Source organism: Saccopteryx bilineata, chromosome 5 (assembly GCF_036850765.1).
Source record: "Saccopteryx bilineata isolate mSacBil1 chromosome 5, mSacBil1_pri_phased_curated, whole genome shotgun sequence".
Classification (NCBI taxonomy): Eukaryota; Metazoa; Chordata; class Mammalia; order Chiroptera; family Emballonuridae; genus Saccopteryx; species Saccopteryx bilineata.
In genome coordinates, this window is record NC_089494.1 from 145824342 (window position 1) to 145850026 (window position 25685).

Genomic DNA, 25685 nt, shown 5'->3' on the forward strand with positions numbered 1-25685 from the left:
GAGCACAGTTCCCATTGAAATACTGGTCAGTTTGTTGATTTAAATTTACTTGTTCTTTATTTTAAATATTGTATTTGTTCTCATTTTGTTTTTTTACTTTAAAATAAGATACGTGCAGTGTGCATAGGGATTTGTTCATAGTTTTTTTTTATAGTCTGGCCCTCCAATGGTCTGAGGGACAGTGAACTGGCCCCCTGTGTAAAAAGTTTGGGGACCTTGATCTAGATCTTCTGGAAGTCTTTTGGAGGGCAGACATTTGCTGAGTGTGTTCAGCTACTCTTCCACATATGTATACCATTTATGCCCTCGGATATTACATATACTATTGTTTACTCTTGTAAACACAATCCACTATTGTTTGTTTGTTTGTTTGTTTTTTGTATTTTTCTGAAGTGAGAAGCAGGGAGGCAGAGAGACAGAATCCCACATTTGCCTGACCACAATCCACCCAGCATGCCCACTAGGGGGTGATGCTCTGCTCATCTGGGGCGTTGCTTCATTGCAATAAGAGCCTTTCTAGCACTTGAGGTGGAGGCCATGGAGCCAACCTCAGCACCTAGGCCAACTTTGCTCAAATGGAGCCTTGGCTGTGGGAGGGGAAGAGAGAAGAGAAAAACAGAGAGAAAGGAGAGGGGGAAGGGTAGAGAAATAGATGGGTACTTCTCCTGTGGGCCTTGGCCAGGAATTGAACCTGGAACTTCCACACACCAGGCCAGCGCTCTACCACTGAGCCAACTGGCCAGGCCTACTATTCTTTCCCAAAGCTGCCCTTGATAAGCAGTGTGCCAGCATTCGGGAAAACAATGACTGTGAAGTTTAGCATGAACTAGAGTGAAAGAGATCTGGTTATTCTGAAACATCAGTACAAATATACTTTTAAAAAGAATAAATTGATAGATGGAACACTGATAGTACCTCTCAACAACTTTCCCAATATAACATTATAAAAATTGTATTAGTAATATGAAGAAGGAATAAAACAAAATAATCAGAAGTGTAAATTCCCTTAAGGATTATGCCATGCAAAGGAGGACCTATTTACTTATTTATTTTTTATTAAATGAGAGGTGGGGAGGTAGAGACAGACTCCCACATGCGCCCTGACTGGGATCCAGCTAGCAAGCCCACTACCCTGCAATGTTCTGCCCATCTGGGGCTGCTGCTCCATTACTCAGTATTGGGCAAACAAGTTTGTAAAGTGTGTTCAGGTTTGCTTGCTTGTATTTTGCATTGGCACAGGGCAGGACCATGTGTGTGTGGTCTGTGGAAGTCTTCTGGTGCTTGCCCTCAGGGCTGCAGATTGCGAATTGCAGATTGCCTGTCTCCGTGGGGAGGGGCAAAGTTTGCTGGAGAAGGAGTATTTTGCCAGGCCTGTTTGGCTGGGGAGTGCTCAGGCTGGTGGGGGCCTGTGAATCTGGTGAGTCTGGAGAATAATGAGTCCAGTGAGTCCAGAGTGCTGAGGAGCTTGGGAGCCCTGAGAGAAAGGGAGCAGTCTTTCCTGCCTGTTTGCTCGTCCACCATTAGGAGACTTTAATAAATGGAATGGCCTGCCATTTTCTGACTCCATAGTTCCTTTACTGCCTGCCAGAATCCAGTGAGAACATGTATGGCCACTACAGCAATGGCTACCAGCTTACACTCAGCAACGGAGTTACTTAAGCAACTGAGGCAAGGCCATAAAACCATCCTCAGCTCCCAGGGCCAACTTTGCTCAAACGTTTGAGCCATGGCTGCAGGAGCAAAAGAGGAAGAGAGAGATGGGTCGGGGGAATAGTGGAGAAGCAGATGGTCATTTCTACTGTGTACCCTGACCGGAATCGAACTCAGGACTTCCACACACTGGGCCGATGCTCTACTAGTGAGTCAACTGACCAGTAGCACATTTTTTTAAATACATATTTTTATAAAAGTAATTTAAAAATATTCAATATTTTTTCCCTTTTGAAACTTAACATTTTTAAAATCAGTTTTATTTTGTCCAGCATGTGACTGGAGGAATTTATGTTGCACAAGTGATAATTACAAAATAGACCCAATCCTCGCCTATTGTATTTTTTGCTCCATAAGATGGCTGGGCATTTTTACTCCACTTTTTTGGGGAAAAAGTGCGTCTTATGGAGCAAAAAATATGGTATGTGGTAACATTTCATGGTAATAACCAGATATTCTTGGGCAACTTGTTAACAGAGGTTATCATTTTGTAAGTTATTCTTCACTTTACCAAATGGCAAATAGTGCCTTAATTAAGTGAATGTAAATCTAAAACATATTTCCTGTATTACTTGGAACTGTTTGTGCACTGTATTTCACTGATTTGTTGTTGTTCAATATTTATCATATAATTATACATAGGTGCTGAAGGGGAGTGCTCTATCAAATGTCTCTTCTAGGATATCTTAATGCCCGTGGCCATTGCTAGTGCAGGGTGACTCTGCACCATGCCCAGAAAACCCACGGCCACTTTGCGTTTAAGAAACAAGGCTGAAATGGAGTGAGACTCTTCCTCTTCTGCCTAACGTTTTATTCTGAAGCTCAGGGTCTGGGAGCATCACAGGGAATTAATAGAATTTCCTCCTGCATTTGCATACAGAAGGTGACCCCCTGAAAGGTCTGACTCTTCTAATAGGATATCTATAAGTTTAATGACAAATTTGAGGAGATTCCAAAACTGGCCGGAGGAGGCCTTAATCAGTTTAATGAAGACGACATAGTCTCGGTGGCTGTTAGCCTTGAACCGTTCATTCAACAGTTAATCATGCTTGGCTGGTGGTGACGCAGTAAATAGAGCATCAACGTGGGAGGCTAAGGTCCAGGTTTGAAACCCTGAGGTACTGGCTTTTATATGGTATCATAGACATGATCCCAAGATCACTGGTTTGAGCCCAAAGATTGCTGGCTTGAGCCCAAAGGTCTCTGGCTTGAGCCCAAAGGTCACTGGCTTGAGCAAGGGGTCACTGGCTTGGCTGGAGCCCCCCGGTCAAGGCACATATGAGAAGCAATCAATGAGCAATTAAGGTGCCGCAACTATGAGTTGATACTTCTCATCTCTCTCCTTTCCTGTCTCTCCCTCTCTCTCCCTCCCTCTCTCTGTCTAAAAAGCAACAACAGAAACCCCTCAAACCATTTAATTGTTAAAAGCAGCAGAACAAAAGGATTACATGGCACGTCATCTAGTCAGTTATAGGGAAAACAAAAACCTACCGCGCCCGGCAAGCACCTCACATACACTACTCATTTGGGGCATATCTCCCTGTTCAAATTACCATTATGACTTTTTAATTTTTTTGTAAAATATGCAATTCAAACCTAAATTATTTTTAAAACTACCATATGTAGGATGTAAAATATGCAAAGTACATTTTTAAAGAAGTAGATCTCAATAACTTTTGGTACAAAATAAGGGGTGATTTGTAATAATAAAAATCAAGGAAATAAAATATGGCAAAAAATAGCCATTTAGTTCTGAGAGGCAGTAAAGCCCAGACTGTGGCCTGTGGCTCTGGGGCACCCAGGCCTGCCACCTACTAGCTCTATGACTTTGGACACATTCTGGAAGTATTTTCTATCTTATTTTCCTCAGTTGTTAAAAAATAGATAATGTCAATACTGTCTCATTGGAGGATGTGAGGATCAGAGCAATCAATAGATAAAAAGCAAATTAAACAGTGTATGGCATAAAGCAACCATCAGGTACTCTTCTCTGCTCTTTCCCTGCTCTTACTATTTACCTAAACATCACACTAAAACAAAAAACAAACAAAGCAAAGCAAAACAAAACATAATAAAGCAAATCTCACAAGCACCAGACCACAGCAATGACGATTTGCTGAATGGAACAACTACATTCTAAATTCCATAGGTTTTAGCAGAAATTACTTATGTCTAAACTCCTAACTCTCAGATAGACACCATTTCAGCATGGCAGCTTGACTGCTCTGAAATGTGAATAATAGGCTTCTACAAACCCACTTAGAGATATGAATTCATCTGTTATCACTGAAGACAGTTTTAGGTAGTCAGTCATTTTTATTTCTCTGAGCAATTAGAAATTTCTATAAATTACAAAAAATGTTATAAAATATTAATTATTAAAGTTACCTGCTTTCCTTTTTGTATCTTTAAAAAAATGAGTCTGGGGTAATTAAAGACTATTTGTCATTTTTAGAGAAATGCCTTTGTCCTGTGTCAAACTTGACCTCTTTCCATAGACATTAAGTAGTTCACATGAATTAGCATTAAATATTGAAATAAGCTAAACTACAGGAACCAAATATTCTCATTATTGATTTTGAAATTGCTTTGGGTCATTTAGGGGTCTTTTGACAATGTGTATCAATAAGTAACCAGCATCATTTTAACTTATGTTTTTAAGTTTATATGTAGGTAGGTAATTGAAAGACAAAGAAACTGACCTAGAAAATAAAGTATCTATTAGTATTGTTCTATAATTTCCTTAGAATTTAAATCAAAGGATATTGATTTCTGTATGAATATTTTATTATTCTGAATATTATTCATTTATCATCAGGGTACCAGTTTCCTATAAAGCATTTGCCTTCTTTATGCAAGACTTTACTTTGCAGACTGGGATAAATCTGGTTTGGCTTTTTATTCCAAAAAGTAGTAAAAATATCATAATTGAATTTCACTTTGATTTTGTCAATTGTACAAGTCTTCTTAGACTCTGTTAGTATTATATATTAATCAATATTCTTCATCAATATACTAATAAAATTAAGCATATTTTATTTAAAAAACAATCTTAATATGCCCGTGAAGATCTAAGTCTTGTTAATTTGTAGAAATATGCAGTTTACCATTATGCTACACTCTAAACCAAGGAATATCTTCTCTGCCCAAACTCCTGACAATCATCTAACTTATCTCCTTGTTTCACTACCCTTTCTGGCCATCTCCTGCCCACCAGTATCCATTCTTTTTGCATATAGCAGCCAGACGAACCTTTCAAATTTTCAAATAAGATTATATAATTCCAATTTCACAATTTAATGCTCTCTGCTAGGATTGACTGTTTATGTCTCCTCAACTTCAAAGTTTTAGTTTTTTTGAGGTGAGGCCTTTGCAAGATAACTAGGTCATGAGGGTGAACACCCCATGAATAGGATTAGTGTCTGAAATGCCATTGCTGGAGGCCAGGCATGTTTACATTAGATTTGGTCAGACCCCAGAACTGCAGAACTGAACCGCACTGAATTCTCCTACCTGCAGGTGAGCAGACAGGCAGGGGAAAACCACTGCTCCTGGTGGCAGGCTAGCGGATCAGGAAACCCACCCTGGGGGAAAGTACCTCATATAGGCTATACATACATGTGGTAATTTGTACTAATCATGCGAAGTGCTTGCAGCTGGAAAACAAGGTTGCAAGCCTAACCACAGCTGTTTTCTCTATGATGTCACTATAAAAAGAGACCCACAAGAGACAATCTCTCTGCCAGGTGAGCACAGAGTGAGTCAGCAGCCCTCTGTAAATGAGGAAGGGGATCCACAATAGAAACAGAATTGGTGGGTTCCTTGATTTGGACATTTTAGACCCCAGAACTGGGAGATATAAATTTCTGTTGTTTAAACAACTTAGTCCTTGGTAATTTGTCATAGTAACCCAAGCTGATCAAGACACTCTCCAATGATATCCTGTTGCCCTTAGAATAAAATATAATCACCTCACCATTCCTACAAAGCCCTACATGAGAGGGCCCCTGCCTGTTTGCGCTCTCTCTCTCTCTCTCTCTCTCTCTCTCTCTCTCTCTTATTTTGTTCCAGCTCTGCTGCCCTAAAATTTCTTCTTGTCCCAGTAGAACCTGAGCTCTACGTCAGTCAAGCATCCCTGATTCAACTTCCTCATACAGTGGGACACTTCTGCTTAACAGCAGGGCTGGTGGCCTCTTTGAAACTACTCTTGAGGCAGCTATGAGGATTCTACTTATTGGAACCAAGACCAATCGCCACCGGAGGAAAGACACGACCCACACACAAGTTAGTTGCAAGAATCACACAGGCAGTTTATTACTCACAAATCCTATGGCGTGCCTGGGTACAGCTTAATGGAGCTCTGTGAGCATGCTCCTCTTGGCTGTCCTTGGTCAGAGCAATGTGGAGACAGTCCATGTTCAACGCTGGAGTCTGGACAACTAATTGCAGCTGGGGGACTCTCGGCTTTAGTACCCTTTCTGGCATATGCCTTCTAAGAGGTGTTAATCTACAGAGTTGTCACACCAAGCCACTTTTAGGAAGTTCCTTGCAGAAAGCTCTTTTTATCTATATATAATTTCATACATACAGACTAACTGGGCCTTGTGCAGAAGGCACAGTTTTGCCTATGATATCCCTACACACCAGATTAGCTCCCACTCAGAGGGCAGAGCCTTATTCACTTGCCTTAATAGATTTTAATATTATATCCTAACTTATTTCTATACATCTTCTATATTTTTCTATATTTCTATATATTTAATTACTGTAACATTATATTACTATAACAAAATTTTTCATTGTTTTTCAAGTTAATATCTTTAAAAGATTTGCATTTTCTTTGGGGTAGGCACTAATATCAGATGGGCAAGTTAGAAAAGATAAACTAACATATTTCAAAAATAAAAGAAATTTAATATAGCAAATTGGTTACAAAGTTTATTGATGAGATACAAAACCACCAAAGAACTTATAAGACAATAGATTAGTTTGTACAGGAAGACGTTTCTACCCCTAAAACTAGGTCAAAGGAAAGTAGTCATCAAAACTGAGTTTCTGGAAGAAACTAGAATTGGGCAGGCTTACCTTGGTAGGAGTTAGAACTGGGGGAAACTGGGGGAAACTGAGTTACAGATAAGATGCAGTTAGACACTTAGCCTTTAGGTCTTTGGCCAATGCCTTTCATTGGCCAAACTTATCCAGGAAGCCCAAGAGCAAAGGAGCCTGAGAAGTGTAGTTTTCTGGAATACAGAGTGTAGTAAGGTATTTGAAGAACTTGCTTTCAATAGGAGATAGAATTTGTGTATTGCTTTCTTTCTTCCCCTCTTTGAATCTTAGGAATAGCATGCCCCTAGGCAATGGAGGGAGGGGAGAGACATTGGATGAATCTGTGAAATGTATGTCTTGTGAATCCCCACCTGTATGTAGTTGTAAGCTTGTGTCATGACGTTATGCCTCCCCCCACCTGTATGTGGTCAAAGAGTATATAAGCAGTCTCTGAAAGAGGTAATCAGGGCCGTGTGATTTGGGTAGGAGGATTGCCCCGTGTATGCTGCTGGCTTTTCATAATAAAACTCCTCAAAATTCATATTGGACTTGGTGTCTCTACATGAACCCACAGAAATGAGGTACAGTACTTTATAACAAGAGCAGAGCACAGAAGGGTAGGGAATATACAGTACGTAATGCAATTTCATAAAATTTATGCTGGCAAGAAAGCATGCTACAGAAATCTAACTTGAAATTTCTTTTAGGAATGCCTCACTATTTTTATTGCCTCATAAACCCACTACTATAAACCCTCATCTTAGGTACTTTCTTTGCCATATCCTTTCTAAAAGCTTTATGTAATCAGCATAAGAAGCAGTTTCAGATTAGCACAACTATACTCTGCCCTGTGCTCCAAAATCACATTTGCTCTTCATAAACTGAAGAAGTCATCTGTTTATGTTACATCCCAGAGCAGTGTCTCTCAACCCTCTCAATTATAAAGACCCTTTAGATAGACATTTTTTTATTAGAAAGATAATACATTTTTAATGTGGGAAAAATATAAATAAGAATGAAAATTATTTTAAAATCTTTTCCCCCTCCATCTAGATGTAAGTACTCTAATCATTTTTGTGTGTATGCTTTCATATTTTGCTTTTCCCATATAGATGTAGATATTTATATAGATTAACATATAGAATAAGATATTTATATAGATTAACATATAGATACAATAATATACTCAAAATTAGATATATGTTCTAAATGGCACTCTAGAATACATATTGTTTTAATATCTGCTTTAGTTATTAATGAACCATAAACACTTCTCTTTATTACTACTTATTCATTCACATAATTAATTTTTCCTTGGTATTTAATAGAAAAAGCGAATGTAATGTATTTCACTAATTCCTAACATTTGACATTTAGATAGTGTTAAATATTTACTATTATAAAAAAGAGTGAGATTAGAAAAACATATAATACGTGTCTGTATTTTCTTATATTTCTAGATGTGGAATATTTTGGTAAATAATACACAATCACAAAGCTATTAATTGCCAAAATGTTCTTAATAATTTTGTACTGGGCCCTGACTGGTTGATCAGTGGTAGAGCACTGGCCTGGCATGTGGATGTCCTGGATTCAATTCCCAGTCAGAGCACACAGGAGAAGTGACCATTTGCTTCTCCACCCCTTCCCTTGCCCCTTCTCTCTCTCTCCCCACTACTCACAGTCATGGCTTGACTGGTTTGAGTGCATCGGCCTGGGCACTGTGGATGGCTCTGTGGAGTCTCTACATCAGGTGCTAAAAGCAGCTCAGTTGTGAGCATGTCCCCAGATGGGAGTTGCTGGGTGGATACTGGTTGGGGAGCATGTGGGAGTCTGTCTAAAAAGTTTAAAAAATATTTATTTCTCCACATCTATACCAACAGTGCATATTTTTATTCATTTTATTCCTTTAAAATATATTTTTGTGTGTGTGACAGAAACAGAGAGAGTCAGAGAGAGGGACAGATAAGAAGGGAGAGAGATGAGAAGCATCAATTCTTCGTTGCAGCGCCTTAGTTGTTCATAATTGCTTTCTCGTATGTACCTTGACCAGGGGCTACAGCAGAGCGAGTGAACCCTTGCTCAAGTCAGCGACCTTGAGATCAAGCTGGTAAGCCTTGCTCAAACCAGATGAGCCCGTGCTCAAACTAGTGACCTTGGGGGTCTCAAACCTGGGTCCTCTGCATCCCAGTCCAACACTCTATCCACTGTGCTACTGCCTGGTCAGGTTAAAATATCTTTTAATAACAAAAAACAAGAGGTTATTCTTCACCACAATTCTAGATAATATTAGTTAGACTTTAGATTTCATTTTACTTAGAAAATACACACACAAATATTAAGTTCTCAGACTGCTTATACGGAGTGATCTGTCCACCAAACTTCCTCATGTCATAACTATAGGCAAGTCTTACAAATGCAAAATATCTGTTGAAAACCCCTACTCTAGAAAATGTAGTAAAAAATGACACTTTGGCCGCAGATGGTGGTCACTGGATGGATCCCAGTTGGGGCACATGTGGAAGTCTGTTTCTCTATCTTCTCTCCTTTCACTTGAAAAAGAAGAAAGAAAATGACACCGATATGCCCACGTTAGAGATTATAACACGAAAAGCCGCCTGTGAAAGAAGAGCATTTTGCTGGAAAGCCTCGACTTAAAGGTAGAAAGAGTAGGTAGAAAGAGTAGGCTTATTCACATATAACAATCCACTGCTCACAAAACTTAGGGGAGATTTCAAAATGAATATGAAGCAATAAAAAAAAGCATTTGATATTTTTTATTAAACAAGAACATCAGAAAAGCGAACAAGTCAAAGAAAGTTGTTTGATTATGCAAATGAGATGTAGAACCAATTTTTATTTCATTGGTGAAAATGCATTTTTTTATAGGCTGATAGTACTGGAGTATCTGCACGTTCCCTGATCTCCTAATTTTTGTGAGCAGTGTGTATCACACGCAAAACGTTTTCCAATCTGGGAGTAATCCAAAATTTTCTAGAACAATAGCTGAGAAAGTCAAACATGTCCCAGTTACTATCTTCCATCAATGATATAAAATTCCTTATAAAACCAGTTTATATTGGGTTTCTACCAACTTAAAGTTATGATGTTTTCAATAGCAAGAAACAAAAGAAGAACTTTACTGGCTCAGGCAAGTAGGGGCCCAGATTTCAACACCCTTCTTTTCTTCCTCTTTCTTTAGCTCTGAATCCTGTGGGTCAGCTTGTTCCTCAGAAGCCTCTCTCCTCATGCCAAAGAAGACCACCTCTAACAGTTCAAATCTAGATGCATCCTTAAAATTTGTAATACCAAAGAAAGAGAAGTCCTCCCAGAATCTGCTTCAAATACTGGAGAAGACTGCCTGGTGCTGCTTGGGTCATCTGTGGGGTGGTAACGGAAAGCCACAGTGGCATTCAAACCTACCAATACAATTTGAGGTAGGAGAGGGGAAGTCCTCCACAAAGAAAGGATGTCAGGCTGACTACCAGTTCCCCTCCACTGTTCTTTCCGGTAGACCTCTCTGAAGACTGCCTGGGTTGAGAATGCATTGCTACACTTAACTGCTCCCCTCTAGTTAGGAGCACCCGTGACCACCAAAAGCAATGTATCAGAAACCCAGACCCAAGGTCAACATTTGTATTTCAACAGCTGTTTACAGAAATGGAGAAAAGTTTTGGGCGTTTAACTTGGTAACTAAAGTAGCTGGCTGTCTTGGTTAGGCTTTAACGTGCATCTGAATCTCTTCCTTTGTTGTTTTATTGGTTTCTCTTTAGGAAAACTAACATTCATATCCATGTAGAATCAAGTATAACTTCTTCACTTTCCTGTCATGTTTATATTTACATTGATAAGAGCTCTCTTTTCAATCAATGGCTAGAATTGATAAGGCTTTTTTCTCTTCTTTCTTCTTGTGTCTCCTTAAAGTTCTTTTAATCACTGTAAAAAAAATAGAGGACTGGATGAAGAAGATGGGGCACATATACACCATGGTATATTATTCAGCTAGGAGAAATGGTGACATCGGATCACTTATAGCGGAATGGTGGAGTCTTGGTAGCATTGTAAGGAGTGAAATAAGCAAATCAGAAAAAAATAGGAACTGCAGGATTCCATACATTGGTGGGACATAAAAGCGAGACTGAGAGGCATGAACAGGAGTGTGGTGGCTATGGGGGGTGGGGGGAGGGAAGGAGGGAGAGGGGGAGGGGAGGGGGAGGGGTACAGAGAGAACTGGATGGAGGGTGGCAGAGGACGATCTCTCTTTGGGTGATGGGTATGCAACATAACTAAATGACAAGATAACCTGGAAATGTTTTCTTTGAATGTATGTACCCTGATTTATTGATGTCACCCCATTAAAATAAAAATTTATTTATAAAAAAAAAAGTTCTTTGGGGAACCATGCAAAACGTAACAATGCTGGGTAAGGGATATCAGACTGTTGAATTCAGACTTCTTGTTAATTTTGTAATTGTGGAAAAGTTACAAAGTCCCTTTGTGTCTCAATTTCTTTATTGTAAATTTGTGGAAAACATACTACCTCATCAGGTGCATGTGAGAATTAAAACTGATAATACATATAAAGTTTATAATACACGTCCTGAAAGATAGCAATCACTTAATGATAATTGTTATTATTCATAAGGGACAATGTTTCAGTTAAAGACAAATATTTCAACAAAAGATTTTATAATTTTAAGGCAATAACACTAGATGTGTGTTCAGATATACAATCTTTTAATGAGAAATCAAGATTTCAAAATTGGTGCATTATGATTGTAAAGCTCATTGATTTTTTCCCCTGAAAATGAGAAGTATAAATGCAGTAACTCATATCTCCCAAAACATTTGTGTTTGGTGTAGATTCTTGTCTTAAATTAGTTAAAAATGGAGCAGGCATGTTGTTTTAGTAGGAACTGATATAGACTTAAAATCTTAAATTTGTTTTGCCTTTACTTTATTTGGGGAAGAAAATCTTCTTCATTATTATCATTTCTTCACTGTCCCTAATCTAAGTTGTTCTTAAAAAATAACATTTAGAATATTCCCTACTCTTTAATCTCTTGATAATCTTTTAAATAACAAGCACCATAATTGAGTTCAGGTGGCAGCCATGAATGAATAAATCTTGGATGAGATTAAGATGAATGACAGCACTGACTGTCAAACTCCTATTGCCCAGAAAGAAATGGGAAATTAACAGAATCAGAATTAGTATTGTGTTACTACCCCCCAAAAATGTTTAAATACATGCTATGAAGATTTTAGTGAAACACAGATGTCTGTCTTCCTTTTGTACCTTTAAGACTCCCATACTCCTGGGATCGATCATGTAGAACCAGAACCGCACAGTACACATTCCAAGGCTTCTGGGGAAGAATTGGGAAGTAGTGATTCTTGCTGTGTATCCTTCTTTCGGGCCAGATGAGTTGACATACAGGAAGTGCTGTCCACTACCTTGAAACAGATGAATATATAACTTTTTTTAGTGAAATGATATGTTTTATAGCATGAAGCAGAATGTTTTTACACCATGCACATATTTCATTGTCACACACACACACACACAATTCATTTACTTTTTGTGAGTTATATGTCAGTAACATTTAACTTTGGAACAAAAAAATGTCCTTATGGTTATGTGATTCACAAAATTCACCTGGGGATGTGATTTGTACATAAAACGGTCAAGTGTATTTGTCCCATTTTGTGCAACTGTGCATCAGTTTTAAGTAAATAAAATATTTTGTAGGCTGCATGTAGTACAGGTATTGGGGCTGATTGATGTTGTATCTCATTTTTGGTTGTTCAGATTCTCACTCTGACCACAGTAATAGTGAGTGCTGATATTCCTCTTAATGGCATTATGACATTAATATGGGAAAGATCTCTCCATTTAAACATGGCTGGACTTTTTTTCTACAGACATCATCAAAATTTATTATATCTCCTATTTGGCATTACTGGGAGAGAATGATACATATATATTACTCTAACCTTAACCCTAACACAAATGCTTTCTTAGGTTAAATATTTTTTGTGTTTCTAAATTGAGGCTATTAAAATATTTTCAAATTGAAAATATTATTTTTCCTGTATTATTTGTTACAGATGTATGTTTTTAACTCATTAATTGTGAGTTAATAGTACAAGAGGCTTCTTTTATGAAGCTTTCCTTTTTTTAATAGTAATGTTTTAAATTAAATTTATTGGCGAAAATTATTGATGAAAGACACCCTTTTGGTGTCTTTCTGGAACTCACTGGTCACTTTACAACATCAGAAGAAAATAAACTTTAAGTGTATAAAATAAAAAGAACCGGAAAAAAATTATTGGGGTACCATTGGTTAATAACATTATTTAAGTTTCAGTGTACAACTTTATAATCGGTGTATTCCATTGTGTGCTCACAACCCAAAGTCTAGTCTTCTTTCATCACCATATACTTGACCCCCTTTCCTATTGTCCTCTCCCTGCTTCTAACCATCATACTGCTGTCTGCATCTATGAGAGCGTTTGATTTTATTTGTTGCTATTTTTAAGTTGACCTTGTACTTATTAGATAGATTTGTTCTTAAGTGTGTCTTTCTTTTTTGTTGCTAATGTAATGTTATAGTGTTTTTAATTTTAAATTCTAATTGTTCATTGTTAGTATAACACAAAGAAAATGACTTTTGTATCTTAACTTTGTATCCTGCAACATTGTTATAATTGCTTATTAGTTCCATGAGTTTTTCTTTGCATCACTCAGAATTCTTATATAGACAATAATATCATTCAAAAAAATTATTTACTCCTTTCCATTCTGTAAGTCTTATTTTCCTCACTTGTCTCACTGAATTAACTAAGACTTCCAGGATGATGTTAAATTGGAAAGAAGAATAGACATTATGGCAGGACAGCATCTAGTTTCTTACCATGAAGTTTGATGTTAATTTTAAGTTTTCTATAAACATTTTTTTTTCAAAATTTTTTGAGATGTCTGACCAGGTGGTGGCGCAGTAGATAGAGTATTGAACTGGGAGCATCAGACTGAGTGGTGACGCAGTGGACAGAGCATCAGACTGGATCCAGGTTTGAAACCCTGAGGTCGCCAGCTTGAGCGCGGGCTCAACAATGTGACCATGGGATCGCTAGCTTGAGTGTAGGATCATACACATGACCCCATGGTTGCTTGCTTGAGCCCAAAGGTTGGTGGCTTGAAGCCTAAGGTTGCTCGCTTGAGCCCAAGGTTGCTGGCTTGAGCAAGGGGTCACTCACTCTGCTGTAGCTCCCTCCTCACCTCCTGGTCAAAGCACATATGAGAAAGCAATCAATAAACAACTAAGATGCCACAATGAAGAATTGATGCTTCTCATCTCTTTCCCTTTCTGTCTATCTGTCCCTATCTGTATCTTTCTCTGTCTCTCTCTCTGTATCTGTTACAAACAAAAAAAGATTTTTTGAGGTATAATATGTTTGGAAGAATTAGTCAGTAACCCATTTAGGCTTAGTACTTTTTGCTTTGAAATGTTTTAAAATATTTATTTAATTTATTTAATAAATATAGGCATATTCAGATGATCTATTTCTTCTTGTATAAGTTTTGGTAGATTGTCTTTGAAGGAACTGGTATATTTTGGTTATCAAATTTGTGAGCCTATAGTTTTTCATAATAGTATTATGAAATGAGTGTCCATGGATCTGTAAAGATAGTAAAGATGGTTTTTATTTTACCTTTATTATTAATTTATATTGTTCTTTTTTTTTTTTTTTTAGTTAACCTGGCTAAAATATTTCAATTTTATTGATCTTTTTAAATAACCAGCTTTTGGTTTTATTGATTTTCTCTGCTCATTTACTGATTTCAATTTCATTAATTTCTTCTTTAGTTTTCTTCATCTTGCTTTGGATACAACTGCTCTTGTTTCTAGAAAGATTGATTTTAGATCTTTCTTATCTTCTAATATATGCATTCTAATATATGCTAAAATATTCCTACTAAGCTCTGCTTTTACTGAATCTCCATGTTTGTATAAGTTGTATTTTTTTATGTAATTCAAAATATTTCAAAGTTTCTCCTGAGATTTCTTCTTTGACCTATTATGTTATTTAGAAGTTTGCTATGTAATCTCTATGTATTCTGGTGTTTTCCAGTTATATTTCTGCTACTGATTACTACCTTAATTTCACTGGAGTCTGAGAGTAGATATTGTATAATTTATACATTTTTTTATATTTGTTAACATGTGTTTTTTGGCCCCAAACAAGTGTATCTTGGTGAATGTTTCATGTGAGCTTCAGTAGAGTGTGCATTCAGCTGAGGTTGGATGAAATATTCTATACAAGTCAATTATTTCAAGTTGATTGATGGAGTTTTTCAGTTTAACTATTTCATTATTGTTTTTCTGCCTTCTGGTACTATTACTAATAAGGAGGGTTGAAGTTTCCAACTATAGTAGTAGAGTCATCGATTTTTCCTTGTAATTCTACTTGGTTTTACTTTATGTATTTGATGTTCTGATGCTAGGTGTTAAGAATGTTTTGTCTTCTTGGAGGAATGACCCCTTGATTATTATATACATATTTATCCTCTTTATCCCTGATACTTTTTCTGATGAATTTATTTTTGCCCATAATTAACATAGCTATTCCTGCTTTTTTGATTAATGTTAATGTGGTATATTTTTCTCCATCTCTACAATAAAAGTGATTTCTTACTGACAGGATATTTTTGGAATTTTTTTCCTTTAAATCCACTGTTTGTCTTTTAATTGGTGAATTTTAGATTAAGAACATTTAAAGAGATTATTGAGATAGTTGGATTAATATCTACCATATTTACTACTTTCTATTCACTATTCTTGTTCTTTGTTCCTCTTTTTCATTTACTCTTTTTCTCTCTTCTCTGATTTTAATTGGACATTTTATATGATTTATTAATTATCCTCTTTTAGTATATCAGTTATACTAAATTTTGTTTTTACTTTTTTCTACTGGTTGACCTTAAGTTTGTAATATAAAATTACAACTTTCAAATTAACTGTGAGACTTTATGGGTAGTGCAAGACCTATGTATTAGAGTATTTCCAATTAATCTCACCCATCTTTTTAACGCTGTTGAATATCTCTTCCCCTAGGTCAGTAAGATTCTGGTAAAATAGTAGTTTATCTTAAGGGAAGGCCATGTTAAGAACAGAAGGTGCCAGGAAAATTTCAGAATGGTTTCTCCCCCTTCCATCACCCCCTCTCCACTGAAAGCAGAAAGATTTTTCTTCTAATCATCCATGTGGGAAACTGGCAATGCTCTAAAAGTTAAAAATTACAAAGGCGTGGAGGATCCCTATAATAAAATCCCCTATGTTTGATATTTCTCATGCTTGTCCACACTGAGGCTGCAGCAACTCATCAGTTATCATCAGGGATTTCCTATCCTAGTACTAACTCTTGCCTGATTGCTGTGGTTAGGACTTAAAATGTTATGCGGAACGAAAGTAGTGAAAATTCACCTTGTTTTGTTCCTGATCTTCAGTAAAAGAATTTTAGTGTTTGCTCATTAAGTATAATGTTAGCTGTAGGTTTGTCATATATGGCCTTTATTACATTAAGGTGTGCTTTCTTTATTCCCACTTTGCTGAGCATTTTTATTATAAATGGGTGCTGGATTTTGTCAAATGCTTTTCTGTATCTACTGGTATGGTCATATGATATTGATCCATCATTTTATATGGTATATCACATTAATTGATTTGCAAATATTAAACTAAACTTACATCCTGGGAATTAATCCCATTTGATCATGGTGTTTGATCTTTTTTACTGTATTGCTGAATTGGGTTTGCTGATATTGTGTTGAAGATTTTTACATCTGTGTTCATGAGGGATATTGGCTTATAATTTTCTTTTTTTTTCCTTTCTTTTTTCCTTCCTTGCCCTTCCTTGCCCTTCTTTCCTTCCTCCCTCCCCTCCCTCCCTTCCTCCCTCCCTTCCTTCTTTCCTTCCTTCCTTCTTTCATTCTTTTTTCTCTCTTTCTTTCTGTAATATCTTTCTCAGGTTTTGAAACCAGAGTAAAGCTGGCCTTGTTAAATAAGCTTGGAAGCCTTTGCTTCTCCTGATTTTTTTAGGATAGTTTGAGGATAACTGATAATTCTCCTTTGGCGGTTTGGTAAAATGCATCTGTGAAGTCATCCAATTTAGGACTATTTTTTGGGAGTTTTTTCATTAGTGATTCTGTTTAGCTAGTAATTTTTGGTCTATTCAGATTTTTTTGTTTCTTTTTGGCCCAGTTATGGAAGACTGTGTACTTCTAGGAATTTATCCTTTTCTTCCAGATTGTCCCATTTGTTGGCAACTGTTGGCAACTTTATATGTCTATAGCCACAATTAATTTTTACTGGAGAGTGATCAGTTTGTCAAAACTATAAATTAGATTGAACATCTTTACTTCCTATTCCAAATTTCTTATTTTCTGTTTATTTTCCCTAGTATTTACTTCTATTATAGCAACTACTAAAAAGCCAGTTTAGCAAAGATATGACCATTATAAAGAATGTAGTATAATCTGAAATTTGCATTTTAGGACTATATTATAAAATTCAATTTAAAAAATACATACTCCACTGGGTATATTAATAATTCATAATTTCATTGAAGCATATTAACCTCAGTAAAAGATAAATAATGTTATTTAAAGCTCAACATCAAAGCTGGAAATTCTAATTATTAATTAAGGGTTTGTAGATGAGTCTTCAAAACATTTTCACCTAACCTCTTCGAACTTGCATGTTCAATTTTGGTCTTACAAAATCCTACAGCTGCACACAAATATCAGTAAATAAGTTTCTGGGTGATGTATTAGTTCATGCAATTTTGAAATTTTATCCAGTGGTGAGATTCAAATAATTTAACAAGCAGTTCTCTGCCCTCATGTCCATTTTAAGTATAAAAAAAATGATATACTTATTATTTCATGCATTTAATAAATACTTAAATAAGAACAATAAAAGAGGTATAAAAAACTAGATTATGTTATAAAAAAGTTTTAAAATATTAAGGAAAAAATATAAAATACTCCCTGACAAAGGCAATATAACTGTTATTTAAGATATTTCCATATTGCTTTTTTTTTTAATTTTCAGAGACAGAGAGAAAGTAAGAGAGTGGGATAGACAGGGACAGATAAACAGGAATGGAGAGAGATGAGAAGCATCAATCATTAGTTTTTCATTGTGACTCCTTAGTTGTTCATTGATTGCTTTCTCATATGTGCCTTGACCGTGGACCTTCAGCAGATTGAGTAACCCCTTGCTAAAGCCAGCGACCTTGGGTCCAACCTGGTGAGCTTTGCTCAAACCAGATGAGCCCACGCTCAAGCTGGCAACCTCGGGGTCTCGAACCTGGGTCCTCCGCATCCCAGTCTGATGCTCTATCCACTGCGCCACCACCTGGTCAGGCCCATATTGCTTCTTGATTTGCATCCTCACTTGCAATTTTTTTTTCACCTAAGGACTGAATGAACATTATTACTATGGGCACTTAGAATACACTGTTGCACAGATGAATGTTAAAAAAGAGTAAAGAATGTAAATTTATGATTTCCACATGGGACGGCTGCCCAGACACCCACCTTAGAGAGAACCCTGATTACAACTGTCATTTCAAAAATCAGTTTGTCAAACTTAACAAAAAATTAGGTATCGGTTCAGCCAAACCGGTGTGAATTGGCTGAATCTGACCATTGGTTTTATCCATTTTAAAATCTAAGAATATAAAACCATGCCTGGCAATTTAGAAGTCACCATTGCAAAATTAATCTTTAGGGATTTTTAATCTGAAACTTTAGCATATCTAACTTTAACTTTTTTTTTTTTGTATTTTTCTGAAGTTGGAAACAGGGAAGCAGTTAGACAGACTCCGCATGCGCCCGACCAGGATCCACCCGGCATGCCCACCAGGGGGTGATGCTCTGCCCATCTGGGGCATTGCTCTGTTGCAACCAGGGCCATTCTAGCGCCTGAGGCAGAGGCCATGGAGCCATCCTCAGCACCCCGGCCAACTTTGCTCCAATGGAGCCTTGGCTGCAGGAGGAGAAGAGAAAGACCGAGAGGAAGGAGAGGGGGAGGGGTGGAGAAGCAGATGGGCACTTCTCCTGAGTGCCCTGGCCAGGAATTGAACCTGGGACTCCTGCCAGCCAGGCAGATACTCTACCACTGAGCCAACCGGCCAGGGTCTTCTAACTTTAACTTTGTAAGGAGAAAAGACTTGTTGCAATCCCATATTTTTACTCAAGAATCATAAAGGTGGAAAGTTGCTTAGCCTCTTGAAATTATTAAAAATACATTAATTATCCAGGAACTATTACTGTATAACAAATATATAAAACCTTACATTGAATTATATTTTCAGAAAGACTCATTCTTTATTTAGGAAGCTCAGACTAGACCCACTTTTAAACATTTATAAACTTTCAGTGGCTTCATTAAAAATTACCTATTTATATATCTAGCAAAAACCTTGGAGAAGGTCACTCTAGCATCTAACTCAAAGTTCATATTTTTTTAAAGCAGATAATAAAACTTAAAAGTTCCAACTGATGCAGCATATTTATTTATATATGACTTTGTGGAATGAGCAACAACATTAATGTGGAAATTTTGTTGGCTTTATTTTGGACTGTTTTACAGATTTTACTGGCCATTTTAGAAGTTACTTACCTCTCATATTTTAGATTGGATGTATTCAATTAACTTTGTAAAATCTATTGTATGTTACATAAGTACTGCTATGATATAGTACTCTGAACATGGGCATTCTTTAAACATGTTTGAGTTTTATCTTTCCCCACCCTCTCTGCCTTCTCTTATTTTCTGTATAGTTTCAGTTTAATACTTTAGTTTTGCTTGCACAGATTTTATGATTATAAGGTTTTAATATTCTTAGTGTAGACATTTTATATTTTACCTCTTAGGTAAATCAGGCACAAGGTTTTTCATTTTTATTCAATTTTAACCTTAAAAACTCTTTGAAGAATTGCACAGATTTTTGAAAACTGGGGTCTACTTAGTGTCCAATAGTAAAAACTCAGCATCCAAGTGTACGTTGTATAAATGACCATTGTTACTTGACAACAGAATGCCAAAATGTGTTAGCCACATTCACAATCCATTACCATGCTTTGTGGATGCTGTTTTTCATTTTGGTATTGGCAGAGAGTAAAGATTCTAATTTGTCTTTTAGATGTTATTAACTACAATCTTGGGATTTTGAAAATATTTTCTTGAGTTATTATGCTACATGGTAATAAATCTGACATTTCTTTTTTAAAAAATTCAGTTAATACTTTTAAAAGACAGGACTATTTTTACAGCTCCAATGCCCTCAGTAGAATCACACTCATTTCACTAGGGTCATATCATAAAAGGCAATTTCCCATTCTCATGATCTAAGTTCATTCCTTGCTTTTAAACTGTAGGTAATTTTGGTCTGTTATTTTTTTCTTGCTGATAAAAGAAAGCTGCCTAACAGCTTTTTAAAAGTGCAATGCAATATGCCTCTCTTTCAAAACAGCAAAATGCTCCCTTCTTCAGAGACAGACTTACTTAAGCTTGGCACCACATCCTTTGTCATCTCTGCCTGTCCCTCGCTCTAAAATAAAAGGGGGCATAATAACTATCCATGAAATGCCCTCAATCTCTTTTATTTCCCCCCCATATTTTCAAGGTGCTGGCTATTTGCGTCTGCAAGTCTTAAAGGTTGTGAAACCGTAAGCACACTAAGAGAGACAACAAAAGTTTTATCAAAGCTTCCAAAATGGCAACTGCAGAGTGACTCTAATCAAATGAAATTTTCTTATGGTATTTGATAGAAATGTCTATCGTTACATCACTTGCATTTGCTTTTTAAAGGACTATATAATGAATAGATTTGGCATTTCTTTATTTCTGCCTTTCCAACAGTTTCTTTTTCAGGCATTATTCTTTCTTGAGAGTAATTATTACCTATTGAAAAAAAGTTTTTAGCAGAATATCTTGTTTTAAAACAGGGGTCCCCAAACTTTTTACACAGGAGGCCAGTTCACTGTCCCTCAGACCAGACTATAAAAAGAACTATGAACAAATCCCTATGCACACTGCACATATCTTATTATAAAGTAAAAAAACAAAAAACAAAACAAAACGGAAACAAATACAATATTTAAAATAAAAAACAAGTAAATTTAAATCAACAAACTGGCCAGTATTTCAATGAGAACTATGCTCCTCTTACTGACCACCAATGAAATAGGTGCCCCTTCCGGAAGTGCAGCGGGGGTCGGATAAATGGCCTCAGGGGGCTGCATGCGGCCTGCGGGCTGTAGTTTGGGGACCCCTGTTTTAAAATGCTATTATCAAATTTGGTACCATTAAATTTTTTCTCTCTGAGTACATTGATCTGATATAAAAATGAAGCTTTTAATTATGACATGCCAACACAGGGTAGGTTCATCTTATTTTGAAAGGTTCTAATTACACAGCAACAGCATCTCTCTCAGTCACATGACAATGATATATGGATGGGATTGGTTTGCACTTCCTATAAACTTAGGTCAAGACAAAGAACTCTGAATCTCTTTATCTCATATTAAAAGAACCCAGAAGAACCTCTTTATGTGTGATTTTCTTGTCATGATGCTTTTGGAAACATTCACTGGCTTCATAGCATTTCTGAAACTTGATTTCATTTGCCAAATTGAGATTAAAAAGGAAACTTGTTTCCTAGTAATGTATGAAGAAAGAACTAATGAATTATAAACTTCTTTCTTTAGGATAGATAATAAATGATGAGAGCTTTGACTTTTAGAGTTGATATCCATTTAAACTGAAAATATGGAAAGCAAATAACAGAAGGATATTTGTTTGCATTGAAACATAAAACAGTATTATCAGATTATTTTAATGAATATATAATAAGCAGAAACTGTGGGCAGGACTGTCTACCAGTGAAGCCTGTAGGCACTGAAGCTGTGGGTTTCAATTCAAATCTTGACTCTACCACTTATTATGTTTGTGACCTTGGGCAACCTATTTAAATTCTTTAGGACTCCGAAGCAATAAGATATAATTAAAGTAAGTATTTTAGCCTCATAGGGTTGTGGTAAAATTAAATGATACACTCTATATAAAGTGCTTAGAACACAGTTGCAAATTAATGCTGTTCTCCTGGGGAATTTAGAAAATAGAAAGATTATTTTAGCAGTAGTAAGAGACTATCAATCACAAGTTATTGATTGGATAACTACTATATATAGATGGCAATATGTTTTGCATTTGGAGGTTAGGGAGATGGGCAAATCTTGGCTGGGAAATATGAAATGTAACCCAAGAATCTAACAATAAAAGCTGTCATTATGTAGTGTGGAGAAGACAAGCTCTAGATCAGACTGAGTTAAAACCCAAATTCTGAGACTTGCCTTTGATTTTGGGAAAATAATTAAATCCTCACCCTGTCTCATACTCGTCACCTATCAACTGGGGAATACCACTACTGTTACTACTACTATTAGTAGTAGTAGTAGCAATAACCAACAGCTCAATGAGATTGTTGTGAATCTATAATACCAAATATCGATATAGATCCTATGCTGTATTGTTCAACAGATAAATGATGGCTTAAATTTGGTGACTGAGGAAATACTCTTAAAATGTATGTCATTAAATCAGCATATTAAAGAAAATAGTGGTAGCAGGCAAATAAACCAGCTTAGGGTGGCAAAGATCATTCTAAAAAAAAAAAAAAGAAATGTGAGGAGACATCTGGTTTCTAGTTCAGCATGAAAGGAGCTTGGAAGGCATCTGTTTCATCTTCACAACAAAAAGGTTGAACAAACTGAAAACTAAAGACTCTTCTTTGATCCATCAGAGAATAAAGTAGAGGTCACAAGGCAAACTGCTGCCACCCAAAAACGGAGAGACAGACAGACACAGTGTAGTGGGGCAGAGTCCAGGAGCAGGAGCCACGGATGGAGCCCATCCTGGGCCAGGAACATGTCAGCTATACTTACCAAGTTGCTGGAGGCTCAATGTGGAGAAGCTAGGGATGGGCACTCCAGGGGGTCAAATCTTAGGGGCACTGTCAAAGTTTTATCTCAAAAAGCTCTAACAAGTTCTCACACTGAAGACGAGAAAGATCTTTGCTTTTTACAGGCATATGGGAAAATAGCCATTCTGAAGGGTGCCTATGTTTCTAAGCCAGGTCTAGACGTCCTTTCTCGGATAAGGGGAGAGGAAAACTGAGAAGCACTGATGAAAGTCACAATGAAAGGTTTACTAAAAGACTGCAATTAAATCACAGGAGTCTAGAGTGCTTCCCTTCCTCTGACTTTACCACCCGACACCTTTACGGCTTACTGCACATCAATAGGGCTCCTGTGTGTTAGCAGGGGACTGGGACTGAAAGAACTTTTTCTTTCTGACCTTATTTAAGAAGTCTCTAGGGAAATCAAAATAAAACAAGAGAGACAAAAACAAGGTCATTAGAGGAAATATTACCTTCTGACCTTTACAGCGAACAGTAAACTCAACCTTACTCTAAGCTAGATAAAAACTTAATGGCCTGTTTACCAAAGTTTCTTTTACCCAGCATATTGTGCCCTCTGTCAACAGAAATGACATCATGTTAAAACAACAATATGACCAAAAGTTCATTGATGTTTGTAACACCCAAAATATATCTGAGGAAAAAGAACACAGAGTTCGTAGCAGAATAACATAAGAACTAATGTCAGAAATGCAATTTGGAGAAAAGCAAAGGAGACGTTAGGGACAAACTAAAGAGCAGTGACAGGCATCTGATGATTTGGAGGACTGGAAGCCACCATTTAGGGATAATAATCCTGCATCAGCACGAAGAATGGCCTGGTTTAGGAGAATATTTGCATTGGAGATCAGTTTCTTTGACATTTGCAATAGCCCAAGAGTGAATTAAGGCAATAGAAGTGGAAAGGCAAAAAAAGGAAAACATCTAAATTGAGAATAAAGAGTGGACAGAATTTGAAATTGAGAGAGAATTGTTAGCCATGATAATATCAGTAATAAGTATTAGGATATGATGGAGGAGTCTCCTTCTGAAAAGAAGGTAAGTTTGCGTTTGGCTGTGTGACCTGGAGATAAGGAAACTGCTCAGCTGCACTTGACAATGTGAGACTGGAATGTGGAAATAGGAACTAGAAACATGCAGGAATTAGAAAATTTGAGCAATGGAAGAATAAAACTCTGAACAAGCAAAAGTATAGAAAGAACTAAAAAAAGTAAAATCAAAATATGGGATATGACACATTTAGGTGTTAGAAGGAGGAAGAAAAAAGCATCAAAGTCAGAAATAGAATTAGGAAAAAAACACTGTCTACTGTAGTAAAAACACAGATGAAAACTCAGCGAGTGTGGACTGGTCAGTAGTATCAAATACATTCACAAAATGAATCAGGTTATTATGATTATGTAATCAATAAGGTCCTCAAAGAGCCCTATAATATAAGTTCTGTGAGGGCTGGGGCTCTATTTGTAGTATCACTGCAGTGTCTAGACCAGTGACCAACTGTGGGTGACCAATTATTATTTGCAGAAGACAGATTGTAGGGAACTGAAGAAGGTATGTATAGTGAGGTAGAGAATACAAACGAGTGAGAATGGTAGTTTGAGATATAAGAATGAAAACCAATACTCGGGAGGAAAATAAAGGTTAGATATTTTATTTTCTTTCTTTTGTTATTTTTTTAAAGAAATGGAGAATTTTAATGCTTGAAGCCAAAACATATGCAGTCGTAATAGCGGAGCAGTATAAGGATACTTTACAAAAGGAAGACATACAAACAGGTAGGGATTTGAGAAGATAACAAGGGATATATATATGTTCAATGATTCATTATTTTACTGAAAAGTAAAGTAAGCCAATATATATGCATTTAGCAAATTCCTTTTAGAGAAATAAAGATGCTCGGTTACTTGCAAAATGATAAAAAAAAAATTAACCTAAAGATTTTCAGATTATTCACTCAAGAATAATATGAAAATCTTGTCCTCCAGGATTTTAAAAAAAGTGGTTCATCACATGCTTTTCAATGAGTACCATGTTTCACAGATGATATCTTTTGGCATTTTGAAAAAAAGAAAGCATTATCTGGGTTCTAGTATGTAGTAAAATAAACCAAGAAAAAGGAAAGAATAATAGAAATTAAAATTATTTTTCTCTCCAGAGGAAGAAAATTTTGATACAAATTGGATGGGATATTGATTCAAATGGCACATGTAGATGATTGGAAAAGGTTTATGGTTTGAGACAAGAATTGCTTTTTGGTAACGAAATGGAAATCAGTGTCCGATCATGTGAATTGCTAAAGAAAAAGAGTTATACATGATCTGGGCTTGTTCTTGTTGCCTAATCACCACTAAAGTCAAGTTAATTCTGTCTCAGAGAATAATGTGGAACAGAATGGGCATCGTCTCTACACTCACTATGATTTCATGAAGAGCACTGCTTTTATTCTAATTCTGGTAAACAAATAAATGATGCATATCTTTTGTTACCTTTCTGCAGGGAGAAAACTAAATCTTCAAGATGTATTCTGAGACTTATTAGCTAAAATTCTCTTGGTTTTATTCCTTGGCATTGTTGTGTAATTGGAATGGAAGATTTGTGTTTCTAAAAAATAACACAAGACAGAGAAAGTAGAAATGATACTGAACTGCAAAAGAAAATGGCAACTAGAATAAATAAGAAATGTAAAAAAACATACTGTTTGTTTTGAGCCATTCGTTATTGATTAAATGCCACCTTTTTAATATAGGAAAATATCACTTCCGACATTTGTATGTTTTAGAAGAGAAACTATCAAGTGTTTAGTATTTGTACAATCAGGAAGTTTTGAGAATGTCCTATTGAGCTGTGGAAATTGATAGTTACAAATACAGGCTTTT

The 25685-nt window shown here is 36.4% G+C and overlaps 1 protein-coding gene across 6 annotated transcripts in view; it reads right to left on the reverse strand.

Annotated features, from left to right (window-relative positions):
- MALRD1 (MAM and LDL receptor class A domain containing 1) overlaps nucleotides 1–25685 on the reverse strand; it is a 794026-nt gene that overhangs the window by 193543 nt on the left and 574798 nt on the right. For all 6 annotated transcript variants that reach the window (XM_066232773.1, XM_066232772.1, XM_066232769.1 and 3 more), the window contains one exon: nucleotides 12056–12213. In XM_066232773.1, the coding sequence (XP_066088870.1) occupies nucleotides 12056–12213 (158 nt within the window). The remainder of the gene's footprint in view (nucleotides 1–12055; nucleotides 12214–25685) is intronic.